This window comes from Lepidochelys olivacea (assembly GCF_965140295.1).
Source record: "Lepidochelys olivacea isolate rLepOli2 genome assembly, chromosome: 10".
NCBI lineage: Eukaryota > Metazoa > Chordata > Testudines > Cheloniidae > Lepidochelys > Lepidochelys olivacea.
The window spans coordinates 6,729,838-6,757,283 of record NC_140420.1 but is presented as its reverse complement, the minus strand read 5'-3'; the positions used below and the strand labels follow the sequence as shown (position 1 = coordinate 6,757,283).

At 46.7% G+C, this 27,446-nt stretch overlaps 1 protein-coding gene across 1 annotated transcript in view; it reads right to left on the bottom strand.

Moving 5' to 3' along the window:
- Positions 1-27,446, bottom strand: part of CACNA1H (calcium voltage-gated channel subunit alpha1 H) — a 479,184-nt gene that overhangs the window by 106,294 nt on the left and 345,444 nt on the right. The window contains exon 10 of the mRNA XM_084642056.1: positions 22,402-22,811. Coding sequence (XP_084498182.1) covers positions 22,402-22,811 — 410 coding nt within the window. The remainder of the gene's footprint in view (positions 1-22,401; positions 22,812-27,446) is intronic.

Genomic DNA, 27,446 nt, shown 5'->3' with positions numbered 1-27,446 from the left:
TCAGAGCAGCCCACAACTACCAACACCTCGGGAAGCAGAGCCAGCTATCGCCACCACGCTTCGGTGCCGGAGGAAATGTTAGGCGATGAATTCTGAACAGGGTAGGCTTGAGGAGCAGCGTTACAATGAGCTGCACATTGAAAAGGGCAGGTAGACAATTAACGCCCCTCGGTTCACCAGTCAGAATCCAGAACCACTTCTCCGCCTACCGCCACTGCGGCTCGTCCTCCCTCTCCAATGAGTCCAGCGATTAACACGGTCGTACTGGGATGCCCCAACAATACAGATTGCACTGTCTCCAGCTTTTCTCCCTCAGAGACGGGCTCGAGCCTGGCTGCGCATCGTAGACTTACCGCTGTTGCAATGGAGGTAAGGGCACAACTTAGTTGTCTCACAGAAACGCTCTCACAAAGCATATGGACCCTACAGCTTCATCGGCACAGGTACGATTATCTGGAATATGCCATGTCCAGAAATGCACACCTCATCTCTTCTCTCTGCCTATGCTTTGTAAGACATAAGTTAGAATCTAGGGAACCCTTCCTTTCCTCCTGTTCAAAAACCCACAAATCAAACACCAACACTTCCCCCTCTCTCCCAAGGTATGCAATGTAGCAAATAGCCTGTGGGTCTGAGCCCTGCCACTGAAACTGGCAGATGGTTAGGTCCCAAAATGCCAAGCACTTCCTGGAACTGAATTATTGATACACTTGTCACAACTGTGCAGGCCAAGTTCAATCAAATGGTGATTGAAATTGGCAACAATGAAAGAGGGAGGGTAAAATAAACTCGTGTTTGTATTTCAAAGCAGCCAACTGCAGGTGCTAGGCTACATCGAGGAATGTAGGAATCGCCACAGTGGAGCAAACCACGGTCCCTTTCCAGTATCCTGTCTCAGACAACGGCCTGTAACATGTGCTCCAAAGGAAGGTGTGAAATAAGGAGATTCAAGCCAGTCTCACCCTCCCAGCTAGGGCTGGCAGAACAATCTGTTACAGAACGTTCACTACATAGTTAGCCCCTTGTAACTGACATGGTGACAGTGCACAAGTATTTACCGAAGAGTTGGGGTGAACAATTTTCAAGATATGGATTAGGCTGTTTGCTATTCCTGGTCTGTGGCTGGTCATCAACATCACATGGTGCGGAGTCTTTGACTGGATCAGTGAAAGATTTAAACATGAGAACGACAAATAGTGAATAAACAAATAATACTCACTCCTGCTGAATGTTCAGAGCGGAAAACACACAGAACTTTGGCAATCTGAGAACATTTACATCTGTACTCAATCATTGGCTGGCTGCTCAATAACAAATACAACACCGCCCACACCGAACCCAGCTTCTCTGGGACTGTCTGGTAGCACAGAATGCCCATGATCAACCACAGGCTGAATCCTACCTAGGCTCACCATCACTGGTCAAACCAGCACGTGATGAGTCCATCCGCAGAAGAGCCTCTTCCTAAATTGGAACCAATGGCCGAAACTACAGTGAGGAGAAACGCACCACAGATACTTTGTGTGTCTCCCCCTTACCCCAGGGGGGGAGCAAGGTAATCACATAATTACTGGCATTAAAAGGGTTTAGACTAAGGAAGAGGATGGCTATTGCTTGCTTTCTGCCGGTCTGTCTCAATGTGCACTGTTTGTAAGTAACAACTGTCATAGCAGCACCAGTCCCCATGGACATCTCACCCCAGAGGCTTGACTGAAAGATGGCAGATGCAAAAGAACAAAGAGACTCCAATCATGGAAATTACTGTTATACAGCAGGATATACAGCTGGAAAGAGGGACACAGGAGGAATTTCAAAGGGTAGCTATCTGCAAAGAGATAAGCTAATGCTTTTCTTTTTCAGAGCACTTTACAAGCGTTAACCATGTGTCTCACAGGGGAGGTATTATTTTCTTTATTTACAGCTGGGGAAATTGAGGCAGAAATTAACCACCAAGCACAAGGCCAAAGGGAGGGGTCAGCATCAGGGCTGGGGTTAGAACTCAGGGTTCCTGGTTCTCAATCTCATGTTCAGAGAACTAGAACATGCCTGTCTCTCTTGGATATGGTTCAACAGGTACGTAATAGCAGGGTGGCTGGCAAGCCGGACTGACTGACAGGACAGAACTCGCACAACATTGTCAAGAAATCTTGCAACTGGTTCTCCCCCCAAAAGTCTGCTGGAGTTGTGTCCCTAGATTCATAGATTATAAAACCAGAAGGGACCATTGTGAACTTCTATTCTGACCTCCTGCATAGCACAGGCCATTGGACTTCCCTGAATTAATTCCTGTTTGAAGTAGAGCATCTTCTTTAGAAGACATCCACGCCTAATTTAAAAATCGCTGGTGATGGAGAAACCGCGACAACCCCTTGGTAAGTTGTTCTAATGGTTAATTACTCTCACTGTTAAGAAGCTGTGCCTATTTCCAGTCTGAATTGGGCTCGCTTCAACTTCCAAACATTGGATCTTGTTTTACCTTTGCCAGCTAGACTGAAAAGCCCATCAATGTTTATGTTTCCCACATAAGTACTTATAGACTGTCATGAAGTCACCCCTTAGCCCTCTCTTACTGTTTACTCCAGTGCTGAATTTGGTCTAATATTACTAACAAGTGTCCATACGGTCAAAATTTTCTCCTCTGCAGATGCAGTTAACAAGATCTACAGATGAATTAAGCCAACGAAGTTAGCCTCTCTTTTGTGCTCCAAAATACAGGAGATTTAAACACAGACCCTTTTGCTCACATTCTTTCCTAACAGATGTGTCTATCTTGTACATCAGCAACTGATCACCCAACCCAAACCATTGCTAGCACCACCTTATGAAATCTCTCTGTTGCAGGTTCAAGATGCTCCAAAACAGAATCCAAGAACATCAGATTTAGGTTGGATGTAAGCCAAAAGTGACTGGTGAGATTTTTTTTCCCCTCATTAAATTCACCTTCTCTTTAGCATTTTAATTAAGTGGCTTTTTTTGGTATTCCGAGAAGGATGCAGACTGTGTGTGTATGAAAACAAGAGTTTGAACAATGGTGGCTCGCAAAGGGCTGATGTTCACCAGATCATTTCAAATGCATCAAAAAGTAGGCAGACACTGGATTCTGATTAATCACAGGTTTCTGGAGCCTCTCTGGTTGGGTCTACAATGGAAAGATCACCCACTGCTGACCATCAGCTGCACATGCTTGAACTGCAAGCATAGACCAGGATAGGGCGTGTTCGCAACCCATTCAGAAACCAAGCTTGAGACTTGATTCTTCCAGTGCACACACCAAAAACAGACACGCACATGATCTGCACATGCAAAGTTGCAAATATACAAATAAGGGCTATGATCAGAAATGTTGACCTCCCCCAAAAATCCCAAGGGGCCACGACTTTGGTTTTCTAAGGCAACAATGAATGCAAACTGCTAATAAAGAAATAGCAAGCTGCCTTTAAGTGTAGCAACTGTCATCAGATAAAAACATCAGCTATCTGTGCATTGGGTAAGAACATGGCTGCATAGCAGTATATCCAATATTTAGCTGAGACACCTGGTGCCAAGACATGAGACATGCTGGTTGTGGAGAAACATGAGTACTAAGGAACACACCATCCCAGGAACTCCATAGACTGGATCTCCTCGATTCCTTCTCATTTTGCTAGTGTGAAGATCAGGTGTCTTAATACTCTGGTGTTGGAGATAGATTAATAAATATCTAGATATACCTTATTTGTACCCATGTACAAATAACTGTCCTCAATGGAGTAACTGACCTCAATGGAGCCATCATCGAGTTCCCAGCTGGTCAAAGTTTTCCAAGTTTCCAACACTTTTTGACAAACTCAGTTTTTAAATGGAGGAAGCCTCACTGGTTTTCAATGAAAATGTTTGGATTTTTTTTTGACTAGCTGAGTTACATCAGAATTACTTAGATTTAGGCTGCATGTGAGCAAAATCCTCCTTCATGTTCCCTCTTATACAGCAAATCTATTTTCATATGTGCTTATTATAAAGCACTAGCATTTAAGATCAGAAGAGAAAAATACGCAGAAAATTATGCTTTAAAAATAAGGAGAATGCTTTTAGCTACATTTTCTTATTCCTTCAGGAAAAAAGCACACCCTCCAGGCTTGAAGACATGAGGGTCTGGTGTGTTCCTTTTGTTATAACAGGAAAATAATACAACAACAAGAACATGTTAACCATTGTAATTTAATTTGTTAATAAAATAAATTACTATTAAAATAGTATCAATACTCACACTCATAACAACACTAATTATGCCAGTGTTAATTACACTAATAGCCACAATAATAATACATATTAAAGCATCAGTTCTAAGCACTTATGCTTCGAATGGCAAAGTGATACGATTCCATATTGCCATAAATTCAAGTGGGGCTACCCTGGGAGGAAAGTGATGGTAAAAATGGCAACACATTACTCCCTGTTTACTCTTGGTCAGCAGAGTTTATATCTAACGTGTTTGGTTTATAAGCCAGAAGGCGATTGGGCTGCAGGCGATGATAAGTTACAAACCCAAACTGGAATCCAGAATTCTGGCTGGGTTCCTTCTGACTCTTACATGCCCACCCAGTGATAAAGATTCTGTCACTGGCAGCACGGTTGACTCAGTGGTGGGGAATAGTTGAGTCCAAGGCACTGGGAGAGCAGAAAGAACTACCCACTATCTGCTTTGGCCTATGCTGGAAACAAATGCCAACGTTTTATTGACCCACCAGCCAAAGAGAAGGGAGGCCAAGGATCTTGACAGGATGCTCTGGGTAGTCCATTGTTCCATGGCAAGAACAGGGCCAGTGGTCCTGATTCTGATCTCATGCCGGTGTAAATAAGGAGTAACTCCACGGGAGTCAGTGGAGTCATGCCAGCAAAAAATGAGATCAGAATCAGGCCCACTCTGTCTCTGATCACCTACGGTAAGAGCGTGACACTGTGACAGAACAGCGTGCAGCCCTAATCAATAGCAATGCGCTTTTAGCCAGCTGATCCCCCATTCATCTGGTAAAAAAACCCAACCTGCCAGAGGCAAAGACGGTGACAGATGAAAAGCGCAGAGTCCTAGGTCCAAACATTATTTATACATTCAATTCCCCCCTCTTCCCCCGCCCATGACACTTCATGTCATGATCTTCTTTCCCCCCTCCCCCAGCCTCTTGTTTGTCCCCTGAATATCAAAGTCAAGCTGCCCCAAACTGCAAGATGTGGCTGCCCACAATACGGGCAGCACAAACAGCAGGGGTTGCAGTGGATGGAGCTACTTGAAAGCCTGGTCTTATTGATTCTCAGTATTGTGCCAGCATTTGCCACCCCTTGGCCTAATACATTGCCCAAGTGATCCCATGACCAGTAGAAGGATAATGAAAACTGATCCATATACAAGAGTCTAATCGCCTTCTATGATGAGATTACTGGTTCTGTGGATGAAGGAAAAGCAGTGGATGTATTGTTTCTTGACTTTAGCAAAGCTTTTGACATGGTCTCCCACAGTATTCTTATCAGCAAGTTAAAGAAGTATGGGCTGGATGAATGCACTATAAGGTGGGTAGAAAGTTGGCTAGATTGTCGGGCTCAACGGGTAGTGATCAATGGTTACATGTCTAGTTGGCAGCCAGTGTCAAGTGGAGTGCCCCAGGGGTCGGTCCTGGGGCCGGTTTTGTTCAATATCTTCATAAATGATCTGGAGGATGGTGTGGATTGCACTCTCAGCAAATTTGCGGATGATACTAAACTAGGAGGAGTGGTAGATACGCTGGAGGGAAGGGATAGGATACAGAGGGATCTAGACAAATTGGAGGATTGGGCCAAAAGAAATCTGATGAAGTTCAATAAGGATAAGTGCAGGGTCCTGCACTTAGGACGGAAGAACCCAATGCACCGCTACAGACTAGGGACCGAATGGCTAGGCAGCAGTTCTGCGGAAAAGACCTAGGGGTTACAGTGGACGAGAAGCTGGATGAGAGTCAGCAGTGTGCCCTTGTTGCCAAGAAGGCCAATGGCATTTTGGGATGTATACGTAGGGGCATAGCGAGCAGATCGAGGGACGTGATCATCCCCCTCTATTCGACATTGGTGAGGCCTCATCTGGAGTACTGTGTCCAGTTTTGGGCCCCACACTACAAGAAGGATGTGGATAAATTGGAGAGAGTCCAGCGAAGGGCAACAAAAATGATTAGGGGTCTGGAACACATGACTTATGAGGAGAGGCTGCGGGAACTGGGATTGTTTAGCCTGCAGAAGAGAAGAATGAGGGGGGATTTGATAGCTGCTTTCAACTACCTGAGAGATGGTTCCAGAGAGGATGGTTCTAGACTATTCTTAGTGGTAGAAGAGGACAGGACAAGGAGTAATGGTCTCAAGTTGCAGTGCGGGAGGTTTAGGTTGGATATTAGGAAAAACTTTTTCACTAGGAGGGTGGTGAAACACTGGAATGTGTTACCTAGGGAGGTGGTAGAATCTCCTTCCTTAGAAGTTTTTAAGGTCAGGCTTGACAAAGCCCTGGCTGGGATGATTTAATTGGGGATTGGTCCTGCTTTGAGCAGGGGGTTGGACTAGATGACCTCCTGAGGTCCCTTCCAACCCTGATATTCTATAATTCTATGATTCTATAAAGAGGGACACCCTTGAAAGAAACCTCATTGCCAGAAGGAGCAATTTCTAATCCTCTCATCAGCTAAGTCAGTCTTCATACGAAACATTTAGTCAGTCAACCGGAGGTTTTATTTCCATGCTGGGTGGGAGGGGTGAAGAATTTCTGAGCGATCTTAGGAGCATGGAGGTACCAGTGCAGTGTACTGAGTAGCCATCAAATCTAAAATAATCCCCATAGAAACCATGATGGTCTAGGAGAACAACTGAGCCTGGAAATATTTACCCTAGTGGCAATCCTGCCACAGTGCCTCCCAAGCTAGACCCCTGTCAGAGCTGTCAAGTTATTTTATTGTTTAGCCCCAAAATGTGTCAAGGAGTGGGATTCCAACCACTCCAATGGGACTCCCAATAATTATATTGCTTGCTTGACACCCTCGTAGTGGAGGTGGTGGATGTTACCAAGGCCATGAATTCCATTGCCTAGGTAACCCTGGAATATTACCGTTAAATTGACACAATCTTTGGACAGTCAAGCACAATATGGAATTTCCTTCCTTGCTGTTCAATGGTGTTTCTCTTAATTCCTGCAGTCCTTCCTGGCTAATAAGTTGCTGTGGGTGGATGTGAGAGAGAAAAAGTTTGAATTACTACAGAAACAGGCATCCTTTGCTCACACCATCCTCTCAACCCTCAAGTTAACTGACGTGAACCCTGATGGCCTCTCATGTCAGTCGGCTGGAAACTAACTAAGGCCCCACACCTCAGAAGAGCCGAGCACCCCTGGGTAGTGCCGAGCCCTCAATTCCTGTAGAGGCCAATAAAGGTAACGGGAATTCAGGACATCACCGGATCAGATCTCAAGTGCACAACGACATGTGCCTGTTAAGAAAGGCAGAATCAATGGAGGATGGGGGTAAAATATTACAAAGCTCTGCATACAAATAGGTATGATCCTAGGAAATCATTTTCCCTGGATTTTTGTTTGTCTGGTGTTTTTAAAGAGAAAGAAAAAAAATCAAGCCTTGAGATAATTTTTTTGCTGTTGGAAAAAATGCCTCCACGGCAGATTTTACGGAAGTTTCTATTACCTCTCTGCCTTTGACAATCGCTGCCATTTTTCTCCTTGGCTTTATCATGGAAACACACCTTCCCTCCTATAAAATGCAGCTTCCAACTCAATTGAACGGCATCGTTTCCTTTTTTTAATTTTTTTGAAGGCTTCTTAAAGCACATGCACCCTGGAACGACAGAGCTGTTTCTATGGTGATGATGGAAAATGGAACAGCACCTTCTGAGCACTGGACTGTGCATGGAGAGAACTTGTGTGAGCAGCAAATGTGTGTGTGTGTGGGGAGTCGCGAGAGCGAGGGAACTGAATTAGAGAGACAGAATATGATTGCTTATTCAGGGCTGTGGATAATGGGAGTAAATTACTGCTCTGGATGACAGGCGTTAACAAAATTGACATGCTGCATTTAGTGTCATCTAGATGTTTGATTAACTGCAATAGATGGAGTACTAATACAGCAAGAGGATAGCCTGCTCAATTTCCTCACAGCATGAACATTAAAGGGAAGAGGGCGTGAGGGAATATTTTTTAGGCATGAGCGAACATCACTGATTTCAGAGGCTTGGTTGTGAGAATCGCACAAAAGTCTGGCTGCTTCCAGAACAAGCTGCATCTCTTGAATCTGAATACCTGGGCAGATGAGTCTAAATCTCACATCTTAAAAAATAACTTTAGAGGAGATGGTGTGTGGTATTTTTTTTTTAAAACAGGAATGTCATTATTACAAATTACTCTCAATCCTCTTACTCTTCTTCATGGTGTCACCTTTTGCAGCAGCCAGAGAAGATTTAGGAAAGTTTTGGTACCAGATGAATTCCAAGGTGAGAACAATAGTAGTCTTAGATCTAGTACCTTTCATTCCAGAGGATTGCTAAAACAATGGTGGGTCAAATCCTGTAGCCCTTATTCTGGAAAAATTCATATTGAAATCAACAAGTGAGAACTGAGTAAAGGCCTCAAGATATGGATCTGTATAAAGCTACTTCTGGGGTGGAGAGAGAATGGCAGCGAGGGGTAGAAGAGGTGCACAACAATATTGGGAGGGGAAATTTTAACCACAGATACCAGGGAAAAGCCCTCCTCTTCCAAAACTAGCCCAGGATCTTGCGTGTCCATGCCGGTCACATGTGACCTCTGTTTCTAAGGAAACACAAATTATATGGAGCACCATTTACCTCCCAATGAGCTGATGCCAGAGGAACTTGAACGTATGGTTGCAGAGAGTATAGCTATTTCCAATCTGATGCTTAAGCAATCCCCTCTGGCTATTTATACTATACAACCTGCTTATGCTGTACATGGGGAAAGAATTTGATTTGGGGTTTTGAGAATCTGAAATGAGGACATACAATCAGAAGACAGTTTGCTACAGAGTATGATAAATAACCCTGCACCAGGGAAAGTGAGCGAACGCTTGGAAAATGCAGTCGTGTTGTTCCTTGCTATGTGGTGACACACAAACTCCCTCACAAAGCTCTGTTGTGCATGCTTTTCTGAGAGCCCAAACTTGTTAACCTTTATTTTGCTCCATGTTTTCAGAGGAGTGACAGATGCAACCATAAATATTGCATTCAGCTTTCATATTATATTTAAAAGAACTACACACACCAACCCCCCTGCTATTACACACAAACAAACAAGGAGAGAAAGGGGGAAATTGACAGCATTAGAAAGTTTTTGCTTTACAGCTAGCTCAGACGGCAACACTTAAAGGACCTTTATAATCCACAAAGAAGTCTTCTCCCCTCCCCCGGCCACGAGTCATGGGTTTGTCGTCTGTCTGTCGATCTCAGTCTGTCCATCACTGTCATAAATTCACTCCTGGGAATGGTGGGAACCCACCTACCAGAGCTGCAGGGGCAGCATGAAACCCTTGAATGATGCATTCCCACCCACTACAGCATGGGGGCGACACTACTGCTGTGCCACGAATATCTGCCTGGAATGTAACTCTGGCGGCCTTCTGGCTGAAGTCACTGCAGAGTCTAGCGGGAGCCTGAAAAAGGAGCAGGGCCTGGAGCAAAGACAGAGGAGTGGGCTGGGAGAGAGTGGTGCAGGAGAAAGGGGGAGGGGATGGTTAGTCAAGTCTTTGGATCTCTTTGCAGTCTGTTTTGGGATGGGCTAGACATCGACCAAGGGATTCCGGTGCCTGCCCACAGCGCTCACATTTGGCTCACGTTGCTCTCAGTGGAATCACCACCTCCTAAAAGCGCTCTCTTCTCTGTTTTATTTCTGGCATCCGTCTGGCCCATCTCTTTGCTCCCATGCACACCCCAGCCGCTCTGCAATACAGTCACCGATAAGCATGTTTCTGTTAAAGAGACAGGATATCATCTCGGCTCTGGGACATTCCGGGCACCCATCTATCCACTGTGCAACCCAGACTTCAGCGCAACAAGGATTATTCAGCACAACGTTTGGGCCACCTACCACAGACCATTCTAAATAAGACTTAATTGCCCAGCAACATATTCTGCTTTCTGACCCTCTGGCAGAAATTGCTTTAAACAAGTGACTTCAAGCTGGTTTTGCCAAGGAGTTACTGCACCACTGTTGTACACCCAGATCAGGGATAAGTGAGGCTGGGACTACGGGCGTTTTGGCTCCAAACTCTTTAGGGGCAAAATGTAACTTTGATTTTCTTCCCGGTTGAGCCGTTCTCTATGGTCTTCATTTGGCTTTGAGATGGACTGGACCTGCACCTGATTGTTTGGGAGGGGAGGAAGTGGAGGAGGAAGGTGTCTGGGAAGTTTGGATCCAGGATTTTTTTGTGTGGGGAGGAGGTGTCCACCTATATGACCTATTCTATGACTGTGGAGTCCAGGCCAGGATTTAAGGAAACTGACAATTATACTAGACAGCACAAGCTGTGCATCCAGGGTCTGTCTGTGTCCAGCAGATTCAGTTCACTTTGTTAATTGCACCCAAGTCCTGTCTCTTTTCTGCATTGGGGATACTACAGTAAAGACTTCCAGATTCATTCTGCTAGTCTCATTTTGCAGGGTACTTAGTCCCAAAGACAATTAGGCAGGAGAGAAGATGACTCTGAGATGCACTCAATTTGGATAAAAGGCAAAATCACCTTTCCTCTCCCCTGCCTTCCACCCCGGCAGCATTGGTGGCAGATTTCCTGTTTCAGTGTTGGCTACTGTGGATGCTATTAACCCAGTGCACACTGTGATGTTCCCAAATAGGGTGTCAAGCCGCCTTTAGGACAGTAAAGTTCAGCAGCCAGACAGAGAAAACAAAAAGAGGTTTAAAGAGTTGAAGCAGACCTGCCAAGTCTCATTCATTGTCGAGCCAGAGTCTCACTTATTTCAGATGCATTTTTACCTAGATCATTTATAAAAGCATCTCAGTCTTGTGATGAAGGATTCTGAAGGAGGTTTCAACAAGACATTTAAAACCTCATTCATAATTCTGGGAAATCTCAGTCATTGAAATTGTCACAGCTGGAGAAAAGTGGTTAAAACGCTGAGCAAAAATCACGAGCCATGAGTCATAGAATCATAGAAGATCAGGGTTGGAAGGGACCTCAGGAGGTCATCTAGTCCAACCCCCTGCTCAAAGCAGGACTGATCCCCAATTAAATCATCCCAGTCAAGGTGGAGGCAGCAGTAGATACACTGGCTTATTTTTCTGGAGTGAATTTCTTGGTGATGAAAGGTGCTAGACTGATAGTCTTGGAGACTCAAATCCTCTACCTGTATGGGGCAGATTAGGCGAACTCTGCACAGCACCTGGGTGCTAGGAGGAAAGGAACAGTATAAGAATCGGAGTAGGATAGTGGTGCTAGCCCATCTGGAGGAACCATCTGGGGATGCAAGAGAGTATTTCTATCTTTGGGGGCACATTTGGCTTCTCCTCTGAGATGAGCAGAAAAATATTTTTTTCCCCTCTCAGTGAAAAATTTCAGCAAAATCAAAGCTTTTTACTTTTCTTTGAAAACTTTCAGGGTTTTTTTTTTTTTTTTTTTTTTAGGAAAAAAAACCAAAACCCTGGACAATTTAGATAATCTGCGTTTTTCAATTACCAGGCCCCTGAGCCAGCTAGATCCCCAAATACCTTTCCAAGTTCCCCAGCACTTTAAAGCCACATACACACTATCGCTGCATTCCGACTAGTGCTGGTACGTCGCAAGCATTATGTTACCAGTCATTATTTGATTGCCTTGCTCATTTGCATTTCCTCCCCAAAGCCTTCAGGTAATTACTTTACTATTCCATACAGCCAGGTTGCATTTCAGAGACACAGGGAGGAAGGCAGAATGAGGGTAATCTGCTTTAGTGTGAAGTTTAAAACAAACAAAAAAAAGCCACGTGGCCGGCAGGAGATACAGAAGGAGTTGCGTGCAGGGGTACCACCTGCACGGCAGGAGGCTTCGCGGGCTGCCTGAAGGCGGTGTGATCTCCCCAGTGCCGCTCATGGATGCTACAAGCCCTGAACAATGGGCTGTAACCTTTCCTAGCCTTAACTCATTTTTCTTCATTTCTCAGACACACGAGCACCAGGTATGTCTGTTCCAGATGGTGGAGCATGCCCTCCCTGGGGCCTCCTTCACTGACCCGAGCTGAACTCGCTTTTTTGACCAACACCACCTGCCCGTGAAACCTACTCGTGGACAACATGCAATAAGCAGCAGATCGGATGCAACACCATGTCCTTCATTTGTACAATCCACCTTCACTAAAGGCCTGCCCTCATCTTACGTTTCCTCTAGTAAGAAACTAGCCTCTCACTACCAACTACTCTAAACCTCTCCGACTCATAACCCATTGTCACCATGATGTCTGAAGTTGGCTGAATAATACAGTGATTACAAGAGGAAATGCAGCTGGCAAGTTCACTTTGCTGTGATTCGCAGGGTTATAGTATTCTTGGTTTGTGAGTGTTTGGCTATTTTACCTACAGGCTAGGTTCTCATAGGTGCTCCACTGCCATAACCTCTGTTTATAGAGCGTGAGTGTTCGATGGATTCATTCTTCCATTTATTCATCTCGTCTGACCTCCTGCATAACACAGCCCAGAGAACATCACTCAGTACCTCCTGCATCAAACCCAACAGCTTCCGATTAAACCGGAGCGTATCAGATAGCCACCGATTACAGGCTCGTCTGAAAATTCATACTCGGAAGTGCATTATTCACCCTTCAGTATTTTCTTGCTTAAAAAGTTTCAGTCATCCAATAAGAGTGCAGAAACAACACCATGTGACTTATGCACCCAACCAAAACACACTACAAACGAGGCACAGCTGAAGGGAACAGCTGGCTAACAACGAGGAGGCGCAGAATTCTGCAGGGAATCGTTAAGAATAATGAATATGTTTGTAGAAACCAGTGACAATCTGCAAATTGAACTTCCAGGGGCCCACTCACAATGAGCCCTGTGGTACCGGCCCCTCACACACACGCTCTCCTTGGTGACCTCTCAGAATGCCAACCCTGGGATGCTTAATTGCACAGCAGAGGTGCTGTTCCCATCTGGAGGGGCTGTTCCCATAATAAAAAGACTATACCAACAACATAAAACTCTGAGGGTGGAAAGTGGGTGAGCGCAGAAGGCTGGTTAATATAGAAAGGACGGTCTGACAGAGTGGGTGAGAAGGAGCTCCATTACAACTGGACCCACAAAGCAGGAACAATGGGTATGTCTACACGGTAGTCAGGAGGTGTGCCTGCAACTCCTGAAGACAGACCTGAGCTAGCTTGGGTCTAGTTAGATCCGAGTTAGCCTGAGTAACAACAGCAATGAAATCACAGCACGATGTGAAGGGACACAGGCTAACCGCGCCCACCCAGGATCTTGGGTACATACCTGAGCGCCACCACTCCTGCTTCTGCAGCTTCACTGCTCTTGTTACTCGAGCTAGCGAGATCAAAGCTGTCTCAGGTAGGTCTACACGTGCAATCAGAGATGTGAATGCAGCAGCATAGACACACTCTGTACTGCCTCATCAGGTTCAAGTGGGGTCCCCTGGACTGGGAGCCAAGACTCCTCAGTTCAATTTCCTAGCTCTGCCACTGACTCAACTGTATGTCCTCAGGGCAAGCCATTTCCTCTTGCTAAGCCCCATTTTCCCAATCTGTAACAAGGAGATAAAAATGCTGCCTCCCAGTTGTAAGAGCTCTACACACAAGGACGGCCACTTGTAATGATCAGTGTCCTGATCCCTGAATGGCTCATGGAGTGAATCTCAAACCGTCTGCGTATTTATTAAGTTTCAGCTGAGAAATGTCTGTTTGCAGGAAAGGAGGTGCTTGTAACAACCTTTTATGTACTCGAAAACTGTTATCATGTCCCCTCTTGGTCGTCTTTTTTCCAGACTAAACAAACCCAATCTTCTCTCATAGGTCATGTTTTCTAGACCTTTAATAATTTTTGTTGCTCTTCTCTGGACTCTCTCCAATTCGTCCACATCCCTCTCGAAACGTGGCACCCAGAACTGGACACAATACTGCAGATAAGGCCTAATCAGAGTGGAGGGCTCTTTAATTCTCAGTGGTCCATCAGGAATTTATCTGTATTAGCACATCCACTAGGAATCTCTAGTTTGAAAAGGGGAAGGGGATTAAGCCTTTATTATCTGAATTCCTGTAACGCCTAGGGGTTCCAGTCATGGACTAGGACCCTCTTGTGCGAGGTGCTATACAAAAACAGAATAAGAAGACAGCCTTGGCACTGAGAAGTTTCCAATCTGAGTCTGAGGCAAGAGACAACAGGTAGATACAGCAAAGAGACAAGCAGAATATGAGGTGACAATGAGACCATTATGAACAGAGCGGTGAGCAGTAGTCAAGTTTAGAGTGAGTGGCTGCTGGAGAATGTCAGTCAGTCTCCCTGTCTTTTCCACTTATTAGACAGCAAGGGGCAATTGATACTACTCAGTAGCAAATGTGAAATAAAGGAAAATATGTAGGACTAACCTGTGGAACTCACTGCAACAGGATATTATGGCGACAAATGGAGGCAAAAATGAATGACCATTTATATGAATACAAATGTCACCTGCAGTTATACTAGATGGGATAAACATTCAAGGGTTATTAGTTGTGTCAGGGTAAAAATTAGTCCTCATTTGAGGTTAGGGAGAAATCTTCTCCCAGATCAGAATAGTTAGATTTAATACTTTTAAAAAAGAAAAGAAATAATATCCTACTGCTTGAGGCACTCTAGGGTTCTGAGGGTTTCCCTGTTGTGCTGTGCTCTGTATGTTCATGGTGCAAGGTATGTTCAAAAGCAAACAACTGTGTAAAAAAACCAATGAAGGTTGCTAAGTTATAGCATTATACTTCCCACTCACATCACTTACAAAACCCAAGCCCCTCAGAGCAAGGAAATATGAAGGACAGGATAAATTTTACCTTGACTACACAATAAGCACAGACATATCAGGCCAGATTGCCACCTGGGGACTTGGTGTGGGAACACAAAGGAAGCCTGTGTCTCTCCCAATCCTAGAGCCAGTCCCCAGCAGAAGCGTAGGGCAGCTCCCACTGAAATCAATGGCAATAACTCCCACTGGCTGCACTGGGGCACCATTTTGTGCTTCCAGCTAATACTACTACTGATTCCTGGCTCTTGCCAAGCACTTTTCATCAGTAGTTCTCAAAGCTCTTTACAAAGGAAGTCAGCAGCAGCATCCCCCATGGCCAGAGGTCACACTGCAGCACCCTGCCTCTCTTTCTCCTCTTGGTTCCTCAATCAACTCAAAACCACAACACAAAGTTAGTCAAAACACTGCCCTTCTGGGGGCCCCATTTATTCAGTCCTCTGGGTAAACATTGGCCTCTAGGCTCAACCCCAGTTTAGTATTGCTCTCCCTTAGGCAGGGAGTCCCCCCAGCCCTCCTTTCCCGTGTTGGGTCCCAATTCAAAGTCTCTCTAAGGCTCCACCTGGCTGAAGTTTGCCTCCTAGCTCTGACTTCTCAACTCACCTGGTCTCAGGGTTTTCCCTGCAGAAGCCAGCCAGCCAGCCGTTTCCTGAGTTGCCCACTTCAGTGCAGCTTCCTGCTGCCTTTATCGGAGAATCAGCTGTCCTCCACCCAGGCTGTTAATGCGGCACAGGTGGGCTGGAGCAGTTCCTTTAGTAGTCAGGGTTAGCTGGCTTCAGGCCTCCAGCCCTTAAAGGGAAAGCCGCCCTGTTACAATCCCCATTTTAGAGCAGGAAACTGAGGCAGGGGGAGGTAAAGTGATTTGACAAGGTCACCCAGCAGGCCAGTGGCCAAACCGGGAATAGAATCTGAGTCTTCTGAGTCCCACTCCGGGGCTCTATCACTAGACCACACAGCTTCCCTATACACTCCACAGAATATAATTAAACCATGGCACTGAATCTCCCTGCTTCACGTATAGCCGGAACGTGAGTTCTTAAGAAGATTTAACTACATGAAAAGTTTGAAGGGCAAGCAACGAGATTTTTTTGAAAGATAGGTGGAGACAGAGAAATGTTAGACAAAAAAGTCAGCATTCAAATAAAGGTAACATTTTAATGGCCCATAATTGAAAAGCATTGTGACCCATTTCCTTCAAATGTTGACCATTCTCCTTTGGCTACAGAATAAATATAGAATTTTTCAAGCCAAACCAATTCTCCAAGCCACAGTTTCAGGATGCTAAATTAGAGCTTAGCTATAGTAGCTGGATGCAATCTTAATTATGAAGAGTCTACCGCTGCTCTGTAATAAGCAATTGTGGTGCTTAGAATTAACATTTGGCCCATAGCAATGAACATGGACTGTTGAATGTTTACTAAAGACCGTCTCTTGACTACGCCAAACCAAGCTTCTCTGAATGAAGCACACCAAGAGAGCAAGAATTCATAAAGCCAACTGAAAGGATCATGAGGAAGCGCAAAAGCTTGGAACAAGTATTAATTTGCAGTTCGGCTCTGAAAAGTGACTATAAAACAGCATCCCTAGGTGCCATTTGATGTGATGGTTCCACATCAAATAGGCTCAGTTTAGCATTGTCACCCCTGCAAACTCACCTTGGGTCTTTGAAAGATTTTTTTCAGATATCTTGTAGGGTTTTCTCCTGCCCACTTGTCATCAGCAGCAATAAAAGGTCCTGGAGGCAAATTCTGCGCTCAGTTTTCTATGGTGAGTAACTCAGTGGGGCTGAATGGATGAATGAGCCTATTCCTTCTCATGGACCACAACAGCAGGCTGTTTTCATTGGGGATTTAGAGGTGTAACTGAGGACAGAGCTTGCCCCTGAAATAGGAATCTCATTCACAATTGTGGTGACGGTCCAAGAGAAGGAATAGAGTCCAGCTCACTCTCCCGTTGGTCTGCTGGCCCTGCAGGAATAGCTGCAGTAAAACGGAGTAATCACTTGTATTGGCCACTCAAGTCAGCAGAAACAGGACTCTGGGTCCTCACGGGGAGAATATCTATGGAGTACGAGGGTGTTCACAGTTCCACAGTCACTTTCCAGAGCAGAGACGCACTTTAAAAGACAGACCCTGGAACCTGCCATACTTGTTCTGTGCATCCCTTCGTCCCCCCCCCAAAAATGACATGGGGAAGGGGTCGTGCAAACTACATGGGTACTTTGTTGCTTTCAAAGCAGCACGTGCAGCTCAGCTTAAAAAGGCACGCACTCGGGTATACCAAAGAGTTGTCTGCCATGAAGAATATACAAGTCAAAGCATCCATCTTATTGAAAACACTGGTAATCATAATAATATAAGGATTGCCAACTTCTCTGTGCTTGCTTTCCCTACCCGGCAGAGTCCCTATTCAGGGCAGTGGCAGAAGAATAAATAAATAAAAATAAAAAATAGAATAAAATCCAAAGCAGCCAATTAACCTGTAAAATACAAGTCATGTTGCCACTAACTAGCAGTATCCTGTAACTTCCTCATTAGTATTCACATGTTTTTAGACAGGCAGAGACAGAACTGGGTCAGCCAGTCCCAAGAATGTGCTATGCCATAGTATCGGATTCAAAATAATGACTAAAGTTCCAGAGAAACACTCTGCCAATTATCTGTTGCGTGCTGGTTTCTATTATTTGGCTCTCAAATAGGTCCAGTTCTAACACTCTTCAAGGCCAACAATGTCTTTCTTAAAGAGGCCATCCTGCCATTAAATCTGACATGGTTTTCAAAAAGAGTGGGTCTGTTAAGCGAGGGCTATTCCAGCTGAAAGGTGGAATTCTGGTGCTAGAAGACGTTGACACTGGCTGTAGTACATTGACTAGGCTAGTTCCGATACCTATAGCAAAACAGCCATGTTAACACTGGTGAGGAGTGTATGCGATGGGGGCCATTTGGATGTGGGTTTTTTGTCCAGGCTCATCCCTCATGGATGTGATGTACAGTTAGGGTTGAGACACAAAGCAAGAGAACCAGTCAAATTCTTGTCCTGTCCAGTCACCACTCAGGACGGTCGTGGCACTTGAGGCATTTGTATAGTAATTAGAATGGGGGGTCAGGACTCCTGGGTTCTGTTCCCAGCCCTGCAGATCACAACCTCACCATGCCTCCATTTCCACATCTGTAAAATCGGCACAGTAATAGTTGTTAACTTCCAGGGGCTGCTGTGAGACTTTAGCTGTTTGCAGAGTGCTCTGAAGTCGTTGGATGAAAGGAACTATAGAAGTGCAAAGGACTGTTATTGTTTTATCTTGCATGCCATATGTTCTTCAGTACATACAAACGAAAGGACTTGATTCTTTGGCTTTGAATAATTGTGCAATAAAAACAGAGACCGCCTGTTGATCCCTCTGCAAAGCCTCTGATCATTTTCACAGAACCGAAATGCCAGGAAATGAAAGCTAACAAGCTCTTTAATGATGTTAAAAACAGAGACCAGTGAAGGGAATGGATGGTTTGTGGCATGAGCAATGGGACTTAGAGATGGTCACTGCCTGAACTCCAGCCAGGTCAAGGCAACAGCTGTTCAATGAAGCTAGTTTCAGAGCAGTTCCTGGTGGATGAGTGTCACTGAGTGTCGCAGAACCCACTAGCACACCTGGTTAACATAGGCTGCTGTCTCAACAAAGCAGTCGTGCGCTGAAGGGGTCTTAGAAGCTGAGCCGGTCAGAGCTCTGTCCACATGAAGGAAATCCGAGAACGCAAAATCCAGGATTCAAGACCATTGACTGAAAAGTGCTTCAGACAGGATGGTTCCGCTAGAGGTGCTGGCCTTCATGGTGAGGGAAAAGACCTTCAAATAGGGTTCTTGGAGGTGATCCTGGAGCCTTGCTGCATGTTCACAGATGGCTAGCACCTGCGGGCAACACCTGGGGGTTTCTTTCCAGGAGTCCATCCTGAACATGTAAGCCACTTAGGCCTTAAGGCCTTAGGCCTTTCCCTTAGGCCTGGAGCATCCCTCGGTATGTGGATCTCTCTGTCTGTGCTGAAGGGATGGTGTCTGGGAATTTGGTGTCTCTAGCGCTCCCCGTTCCCCCAAGCACAATCCCTTCCATCTTGTGCTCTGCGTGGAAAGGGCTCTGTTGAGTTTCAGGGCTGGGAGCGGCTGGGCTCTATATCCCTGTCCCTTGGAGACACTTTGGGTTCCCATGCAGTGATCTAACGGGGAGTGACAACTGTTCAAAGCCACAGTTGCTCTCCCAAGCCTCTTCTGTGGCGAATGCTTCTGTGCAGCGGCAGTCGGGCCCAGCCGCAACCGTGTAATCTGTAGGAAAGTCGGCAGAGCAGAGCATAGGCAGGAGCTATCCATGCAGACTGCTCCTGCTGCCCTATAACTGTACCCACCTTCCTCCTGGATCCCCAGGGCTAGGAGCCCTGGCCCCCTGTGAATGCCACTGTGTTCCAGAACTCCCCAGCAGAGGGGACGCTTGGCAGCAGATTCCGTAGAACAGTTTCACAGGCAGACTGTCCTCCCTCCCTGTGCTCTAGTGGGGATGCGATAACAGTCTTGGTATCTTCAGGCTACGGCGGAGGGCCATCAGCAACCTGGGGAAACCTCACATTGTGGCTGCTGCCACCAATGCCATAGCTGTTGTGCCACTCAGGGCCATCAGGCCAGCACCTTTCACGCAGCGATCCAGCAAGTTGGGATTGAATGGATTTTTCACGGCAGCGGGGACAGGGGTAGCCAGAACAATCCATTCCCAGCTCTCCTCCCGCCCCAAAGCCATGGTCAGTTCCACTAAGGCAACTGTTCTTTGTCTCTGCACCAACACACCTCTCTGGTCTTGAATCCTACAGCCAATTTTCACAGGGCTTGGGTTCTGAAATCATCCAGGCTTTGCTAACAAAAGCCCAAAGCTTTCATGCCAGATAGTCTAGGAGTCTGACTTTGTTTCCTATTGCTTTAGCATCATGTACTGGCCCCAGGCAAGGCACCAGGGCCTATCCTGTTGATATCAGACTGCCTAGGTGAGGTGCTTCAAAGCCTGGTCTGACAGCTCAGCCGTCTGTCATCCTTGCAGTGCACCAGAGACATTAGGCTTTTCACCGTCAGGCATGTGCAGGAACGTTTGCAGGGTTTTCCTTCAAAATTCTTCCTTTTTATTGCACCCAAGTTGGCCAGTGGCTAGGAGCAAAACTGGCTGGAGTTTGAAGATCTTTAGCCAAAAACTTTAAAATCTTTTATTACCATTGGCTTTAAGACAGTTTAAGCAAATCTGGAATCCAATATAAACCCACAGAATTTTACTTTCTTAGGAACAAGGACATAATTATCACAATCTACCTTTTATCATCAATGGGGTACAGACTCCACAGAAACCCTGTGCTTGCTCACCAAAGCCTGTCTAACTTAGGTTATCCCCTAGCACCCATCACCAGAGTATCTAAGGACTGACTAAGTTTTATCTGCCTGACAAAGTATCCCGCACAGCAACACAGCCTTCCCAGTGAATAAATGGCTCTATTAAAAGGAGACTGTCTAGGTGTATTTCCTAATTTTAAAACTTGCTGTTGAACAATTCATCAGACAAAAATCTGCCCTGGACATTCGCTTCTTTGCCTTTTTTTTTTTTTTGGCCTTCCTCTGTTGCAGACATGAATTGGTTTATTATTATAGGGTTGCTACTCAGGTTGTTCTAGTTAAGAATTGATCTTGAGAGAAGAGACACATAAGTGCCCCCATGGCAAAGCTCCACCCCTACCCTGTACTGCCTCTCCTAGTCATTTCTGAGTGAGCAGATTTTAGTGGGGACAGGGATAATTTAATAACCTTGGGGTGATAACCAGTTAATAACCTTGGGGTGCAGAATACATTCACGGTTCTGCAGCATGCGATATGGGAGAGCTTTCGACAGAACACTGTGAATAATTTGCCACTTAGAAAATCAGCACTAAAAATTCCTCTCCAAATCACAGGGTGGCGTTTTCTGCACCTTGCCAAGAAAATTCAGAGCACGTCATTTATAAAATAGCTGGTTAACCAGTTTTTCCAAGAAAACTCAGAAAAGAGCAGCTTCCCACACAATGACCTGACTGAAGGATCTTTAGATGACTGACCTCTCTCAAAGAAAAGGAGTACTTGTGCCACCTTAGAGACTAAAGGTGCCAGAAGTACTCCTTTTCTTTCTGCGAATACAGACTAACACGGCTACTACTCTGAAACCTCTCATCTCACTGTTCTTCAGCTCCAGCCAAACTACAATGAGGACACACCACCCTTGGTGGCAAATGCTGTTTCTTGAAATCATGCTGTTCCCAGGATTAGGGTGAACACAATGAATTTTCTTCCTGCTTCCAAACATTTAAAAGGCATCACCTTGTTCCCTAGGAGATCAAATTCAACACTTGGGGTTGAACAAAGAGTCCTCCCCCAACGGGCAAAGTAGAAGCTGGCTTGTTTGGTTTTGGCCTGGCATAACAGTGGGCTTCAGAGTTTTATTTTTTATTTCAATGCACAGAAGCAAACTTGTGCACTGATGATTCATGTTACAAAATGAATGTCTCCCAGATTCTACCATCCACTAGAAAAACCCAGAGTCATGTTCAAATGCAGATGGTCTTTCACAGCATACCATCTCAGCCAGGGATAGGTGAAACTTTGCAGTGGAATAATTCATGCATTTGAGGACCAGGATAATTTATTCCATGAATACAGACCCCGATCCTGCAAACCCATTACACATATGTACATACTTGCCAACGGTTAAGCTCCTGCATAATGGTTTGCAGCATGGGTGGTGGGTTAATCCCCACTTCAGGGAGGCTAACCCCACCGGCCCTGCAGCCGGAGGAGCCCAATCCCCCCAGCCCGTACTGCTGGAGGAGCCCAGTACCCCCCCGCCACTGAGTTCCAGGCCGAGCCGCTGGCCCCAGCACCAGCCCGACCCTCTGGCCCAACCCCTGGGCTGGCCTGAGCTGCAGGGCAGCCCCAGCCCCTGGCGGGCTCAAGCTCCAGGCCGCCGGCTGGAACTGAGCCTTCACTGGCTTCAGGATAGAGAGGTGGGGCTTTGGGCGGAACATGGGCAGGGCCACGGCCTGGGCTAGGGGAGGCTTAGCCTCCCCTGGCCTTTGATACCCACCGCCCATGGTTTGAAGGCTCGGACCCCTGCCCTTATTTTCTGTTCTCAGCTGTGAGCAGTTGACAATTCCCTTGCATGTATTCACTATTCAGAAACCATTCCCGTTGCCACTTGCTGTAAGCGGGCGCTTGATCTAGATCACATCAGCTGTTGACGCTCAGACTGTAAAACTCAAAATCCCAGTTGCGTGACTTAGTTTCCTTTCTATGCAAAGCAGCACACGCAGCCCAACAAAAAGAAAAGGAAAGCAACAGTCATTGGGGCGAGTTTACTCACCTGCTCGTGATACTCAATTCCCATGCTCAGCGTGTTGATCAGAATGGCGATCATAATCCCCCGGTTGAAATACTTGCTCTCCACAATCCTTTTCAGCTTGTTGCCAAAAGCCACCCAAAGTCTAGTGACTTTATTCCTCTCCTTTGGTTTCTTCTTCTTCCTCTTCTTATTCCTCTGCTGCTGGATCTGATCTCTTTGGTCTCCGTGCCTCAGGTCCTGCGTGAATTCGTAGACGCCATTGTTGTCAGAGTCGTAGCTGTCGGACTCACTGAACTCAAACTCGGGATCCTCCAGGATGTTAGCACAGTAGGGGCAGTTCTGGAGTTCGCAAGTCAGGGTGCTGGGCTGGGGGCTGGGCAGAGGGCACGGCATGTTCAAACCCGACAGCCTGCTGGAAGTCCTACACAGACCTGCAATCAAGGGACACGCACAGGGTCAGCAGCGGAATTAACTCCCACCTTACTCCCACAATCTCCTGTTTTCCATGGACATGTCATCTTATAACAAACAAGATGGATCTGCTCTAGCTCCACCAGACATCACGGGCTTGATGCTAGGCTCCCTGGGGGAGGTTCTTCGGCCCGTGCCATTCAGGAAGTCAGACTGGGTGCTCATAATGGTCCCTGCTGGCCTTCAAATCTATAACGGCCTCTAATTTGGTCCAACTTTTTCCATAGTCTCCCCTTTTATCCCTGTCTCCCCTCCTTCAAGTTCCACAAGTACCCCTTAGCTTCCTTGCTTCAGCTCTCTAGCTCTAGATAGGGCAGTTCTCCCCCAGCACATGGTGATCTCTTTGCACTCTGCTGCAGGTGAGTGGCATACCGCACACTTTCCATTCACTTTTATTAAACCCAATGATCTATCATTAATGGCAATCCTAGTGCTGCCTGAAAATTATGCCAGATTTAGAGGACCCTTCAATTCCCATAACAAGCCAAGTTAAGGAGAGGAGGGGAGAGGCATGGGGGGGAACAAGGACGGCTACCAATTAAACATCTCAGCAGTGGCTGCTTTGATGTCTCCTCACCCCTCCTTTCCTTTCAAGCATTTTTTGAAAGGTTCATTTGAATTTCTTGCAGTCATGGCACAGCGGGAGTTGTGGCTATTTCGAACGGGCGTGCAAGGGCTGGATTTTTTAATCCAATCTGTAACAGTGTTTGCTGGTGTGGGGAGAAAATGGGGCAGCCCTCCCAGAAGCTGGACACGGTGGTGGTGCTGCCTACCCAGCATGGAGAGGATGTGCCTAACCAGGAGGTCTTTACAGACCAACGCAATGAGCCACTGGAGATGAATTGACCTGAACCTTCACCCGAACGGAACCTGAACCAGACTCATGTGCGAGAGTCAGATAAATACAGGGCAGGCAACAGCACGGTAACGCTCCCCTCCTACATAACGTGCTTGGTGGGAAGGGATCAGCTTGGAGGGAAGAGGGTAGTTCAGCTCCTGAGCATGCTCAGACAGTGGCCTGTGTGCTGAATCTGCCAAGAAAGGGGCTAACAGCCAGTTCTGGGGATGCGGATGAGTGATTTTGGGTGCCTGCCGGGAGATACCATAAAGGAGCCTGATCTTCAAAGGCCCTTTCTTAAAGTCCCTTGTGAGGTCCCTCAAGTTGGGCACCAAAGTCAACTCGTCATGTTTGAAGAGCTTGGCCCTCTCCACTGAGAAAAAGACTGCAACCCACCAACTCATTTCAGGGAGGCCACCCAAGAGCCATCAGATAATAATGGCTGTGGGCCTAAAACACAACACGTCATGATTTAGACCCCTGCTGTCTAATACTCCAGAAGGTGACAGAAAAAGCCATCACTTCACTCACAAGGTCTGAAAGTTGGGTTACAATGAGAAATTGAAAGACTGGCTGCTTCACTGAACCTTACCCAGAAATCACAGGCCCGCAAAACTGGGCTGATCACCTCAGGAGAATGGGCTCTCTGGAGATTTCTGGTAATCATGCCAAAGATCCCAAGAGGTCAGAGGTATTTTCCCTCTCCCCCTGACTCCACACGCTAGGCCATGTCAGCCCCTCTCTTTGCTAATTTACACAGTGATTTAGAAATGCAGAAGCAGATCCGAGGAGAAATGACCACGCAGCTGCTTCGGCACTACGCATGCTAGAGCACATGGCTCGTGCCTCCTAAATGCTATCAAAGTGTTAACAATGATACAAAAAACACTGGCTCCGCAGATGTCTTCAGAGCACCAGAGTCTCCTTGGCTGCCTGCTCAAATAACCTCACAGCATTGCAGGGTACACGCACTCTTAGGAACAGACTGTACTTCATTTTGCTCAATTCCACAGCACAAAAAAGGAGAATACGCTCCCCCAATCACATCCCTTCTCGATTACACCAGGCCCCTTCTCAGACAGGACTGTGAGCTCCCCGGCCCTTAATGCCTTGCTAATGCACCCAACTATCTTTCAAGTGTTTCTGTTTAGCACATGGCTTGCCAGGATTGGATTCCACTCTGTTCCTTCTTCCCACCTGGGAAGGTGCAGGGAGATAAGTGAGGCAGCCCTTTTGACTATTCCGATTGAGATGGAAGCCAGGAATGCCAGATGGAGCTCCCCAACCGGCTTCAGTGTCTAATCCCTCCAGCATGGGGAGGGATCTAGCACAGGTCCATCGCTGAGCACCGGCTGGAGCCACTTCTCAGCAGCTGTGAGACACCTCGGCGTAGCGTCACGCTCTGTTTTTTGAAGCAAGGACCAGCCGTGGTGGAATTATTAGTCACCAGCAGTTGCAAGTAGAGGGAACTTCTTGCTTAATTGGATCAATTTAAATACTCCTTTCCCTCCTTCTTAACGTGCCTCTCCAGCTGTTTTAGTGTCCCTGCAAATATTTCTTGGGGTGATGGTGTCGAAGGGAGTCACCTCCCTTTCTTCCCATTTCAAGGCCTCCCCAACCCCACACAACTGCTGTCTGCCGCCACCTTCAAGTAGGGTTGCTAACTTTCTAATTGCACAAAACCAAATTCCCTAGTCCCGCCCCCTTTTGTGCCCCTTCCCCAAGACTCTGCCCCTGCCCCAAGGCCCCACCCCCACTCATTCCATCACCCCCCCATTGTTCACTCTCTCCCACCCTTCACTTACTTGCTCATTTTCTCCGAGCTGGGGCTGAGGGGTTTGGAGTGCGGGAAGGGGTTTCCGAGCTGGGGCAGGGGGTTGAGGCACGGGAGGGAGTTCAGGCTGCAGGCTCTGGGTGGAAGTTTGGGTGAGGGAGAGGACTCAGGGCTGGAGCAGGGAGTTGGGGTGCGGGAGGGAGTGAGGGGTGCGAGCTCCGGGAGGAAGTTTGGGTGCAGGAGGGGACTCAGGGCTGGACCAGAGGGCTGGGGAGGCGGTGAGGGCTCTGGGCAGCGCTTACCTCAGGTGGCTCCCTGGAAGTGGCAACATGTTTCTCGGCGGTGAGGTGCAGCCAGGCGGCTCTGTGTGGTGCACGCTGCCTTCGCCTGCAAGCACCACCTCCGCAGCTCCCACGGGCTGCAGTTCCCGGCCAATAGGAGCTGCGGAGCTGGCACTCAGGGCAGGGGCCATGCCTCTGCCTCAGAGCCAAGGGACATCTCGCTGCTTCTGAGGAGCCGTGCGGAGCCCGGTAGGGAGAGCCTGCCTAAGCCCTGTTGCGCCGCCAACCGGACTTTTGATGGACTTTTGTGGTGCTGACCGGAGCCATCAGGATCCCCTTTTGACCAGGTGTTCCAGTCGAAAACCAGACACCTGGCAACCCTACCTTCAAGCTGTCTGGCCACGGGGTAAGGCAAGCCATTCAGACAATTTTAAGCCAGACAATCCCGTTTTTAAATGGTTTGTCCAGTGTCACGGCTGGAGGATGCCATGCATGTGAGGGATGAGGTAGCTTGCTCTTCAAAATGGAGCCCTCATGTGGCGTGACCTCACGCTGGTAGAGGTGGGGTCATGCTGGGGGGAGGCTGACACTATTCCTGGAAGTACGAAAATGTCCGGTGTTCTGGGGCTGCATGAGTGGCCACCCTACCAATGGGATAGGGATCGGACATTAGACTGGTCAAGCTGGAAATCAGATTTGGAAGCTGAGGAGGCAAGAGTAGATATGTGCTCATCTGGGTGGCTTTGAGTCACAGGGATTTCCACCAGGAATTCCACTCGACTTTCCTTCCCCCTAGAAACATCCCCCTTGCAAGTGACCAAGAGATGCCTGATAACCATCTTCTTTACTTCCTATTGTCAACTGTTCTGCAGCATTGCAGTTCACTGACAAGCAGCTGCCGTGTTCCACCCTGTAGGGGGCTGCACTTCAGCGAGTGATGATACGATTCTGGTAGAGTATATAAAGCGCTTTGGTATCCTTAGGGTTGAAAGGGCCTCTATACACACAGGGTATTATTATTAATGGCATTATTAATAGCAAGGTCTTCGAAGAATGCTGAGCCAAATTAAAATCCAGTGACGTCACTGGTGTTCCCCTGAATTCACGTGGGTGTTAAGTGAAAGGTGAATCCGGCACTGCCTTATCTCACATAAAAGCACAGAGAACGGGGCTCTTTGTGCACATCAGCAGGACCAACCTCTGGCTTGGACTGTGAGTTTCAAGCAACGGCCTTGGAACCATTTCTTTGCTTTCAACTTCCAGGAGCGTGGGCTTTTATCTCAAAGGAAATACAGATTCTCACACTCTAGCCTTTGTTAACTTATAGAGTTAAGGCCATGCCATTGATGAATATAAAACCCTTGCATAAGCAACAGAAGAACGTTACAATGAACCCCTCTTGTCCCTGAGCATTTTAAAAGGGTGCAAGTGTCCAGTGAATGTAATTTATATAAATAATTTCATGAGCTTTACCCGTTTGTGCATTCAGTTCAAAACAACGACATGGAAAAAGTCACCCAACATATTTCACAGACGACCTTAAATCAGACCCACAAGACATACTTAGTACTCTTAACAGCTACATCACTAGTATAAATAGTTGTGTGTGTACATGCGTGGATGAATATAAACTATACTGACAGCCACAAACATAAAAGATCACGAGACTGACTTAGAAATTATGAGATTTTAAAAATAATAA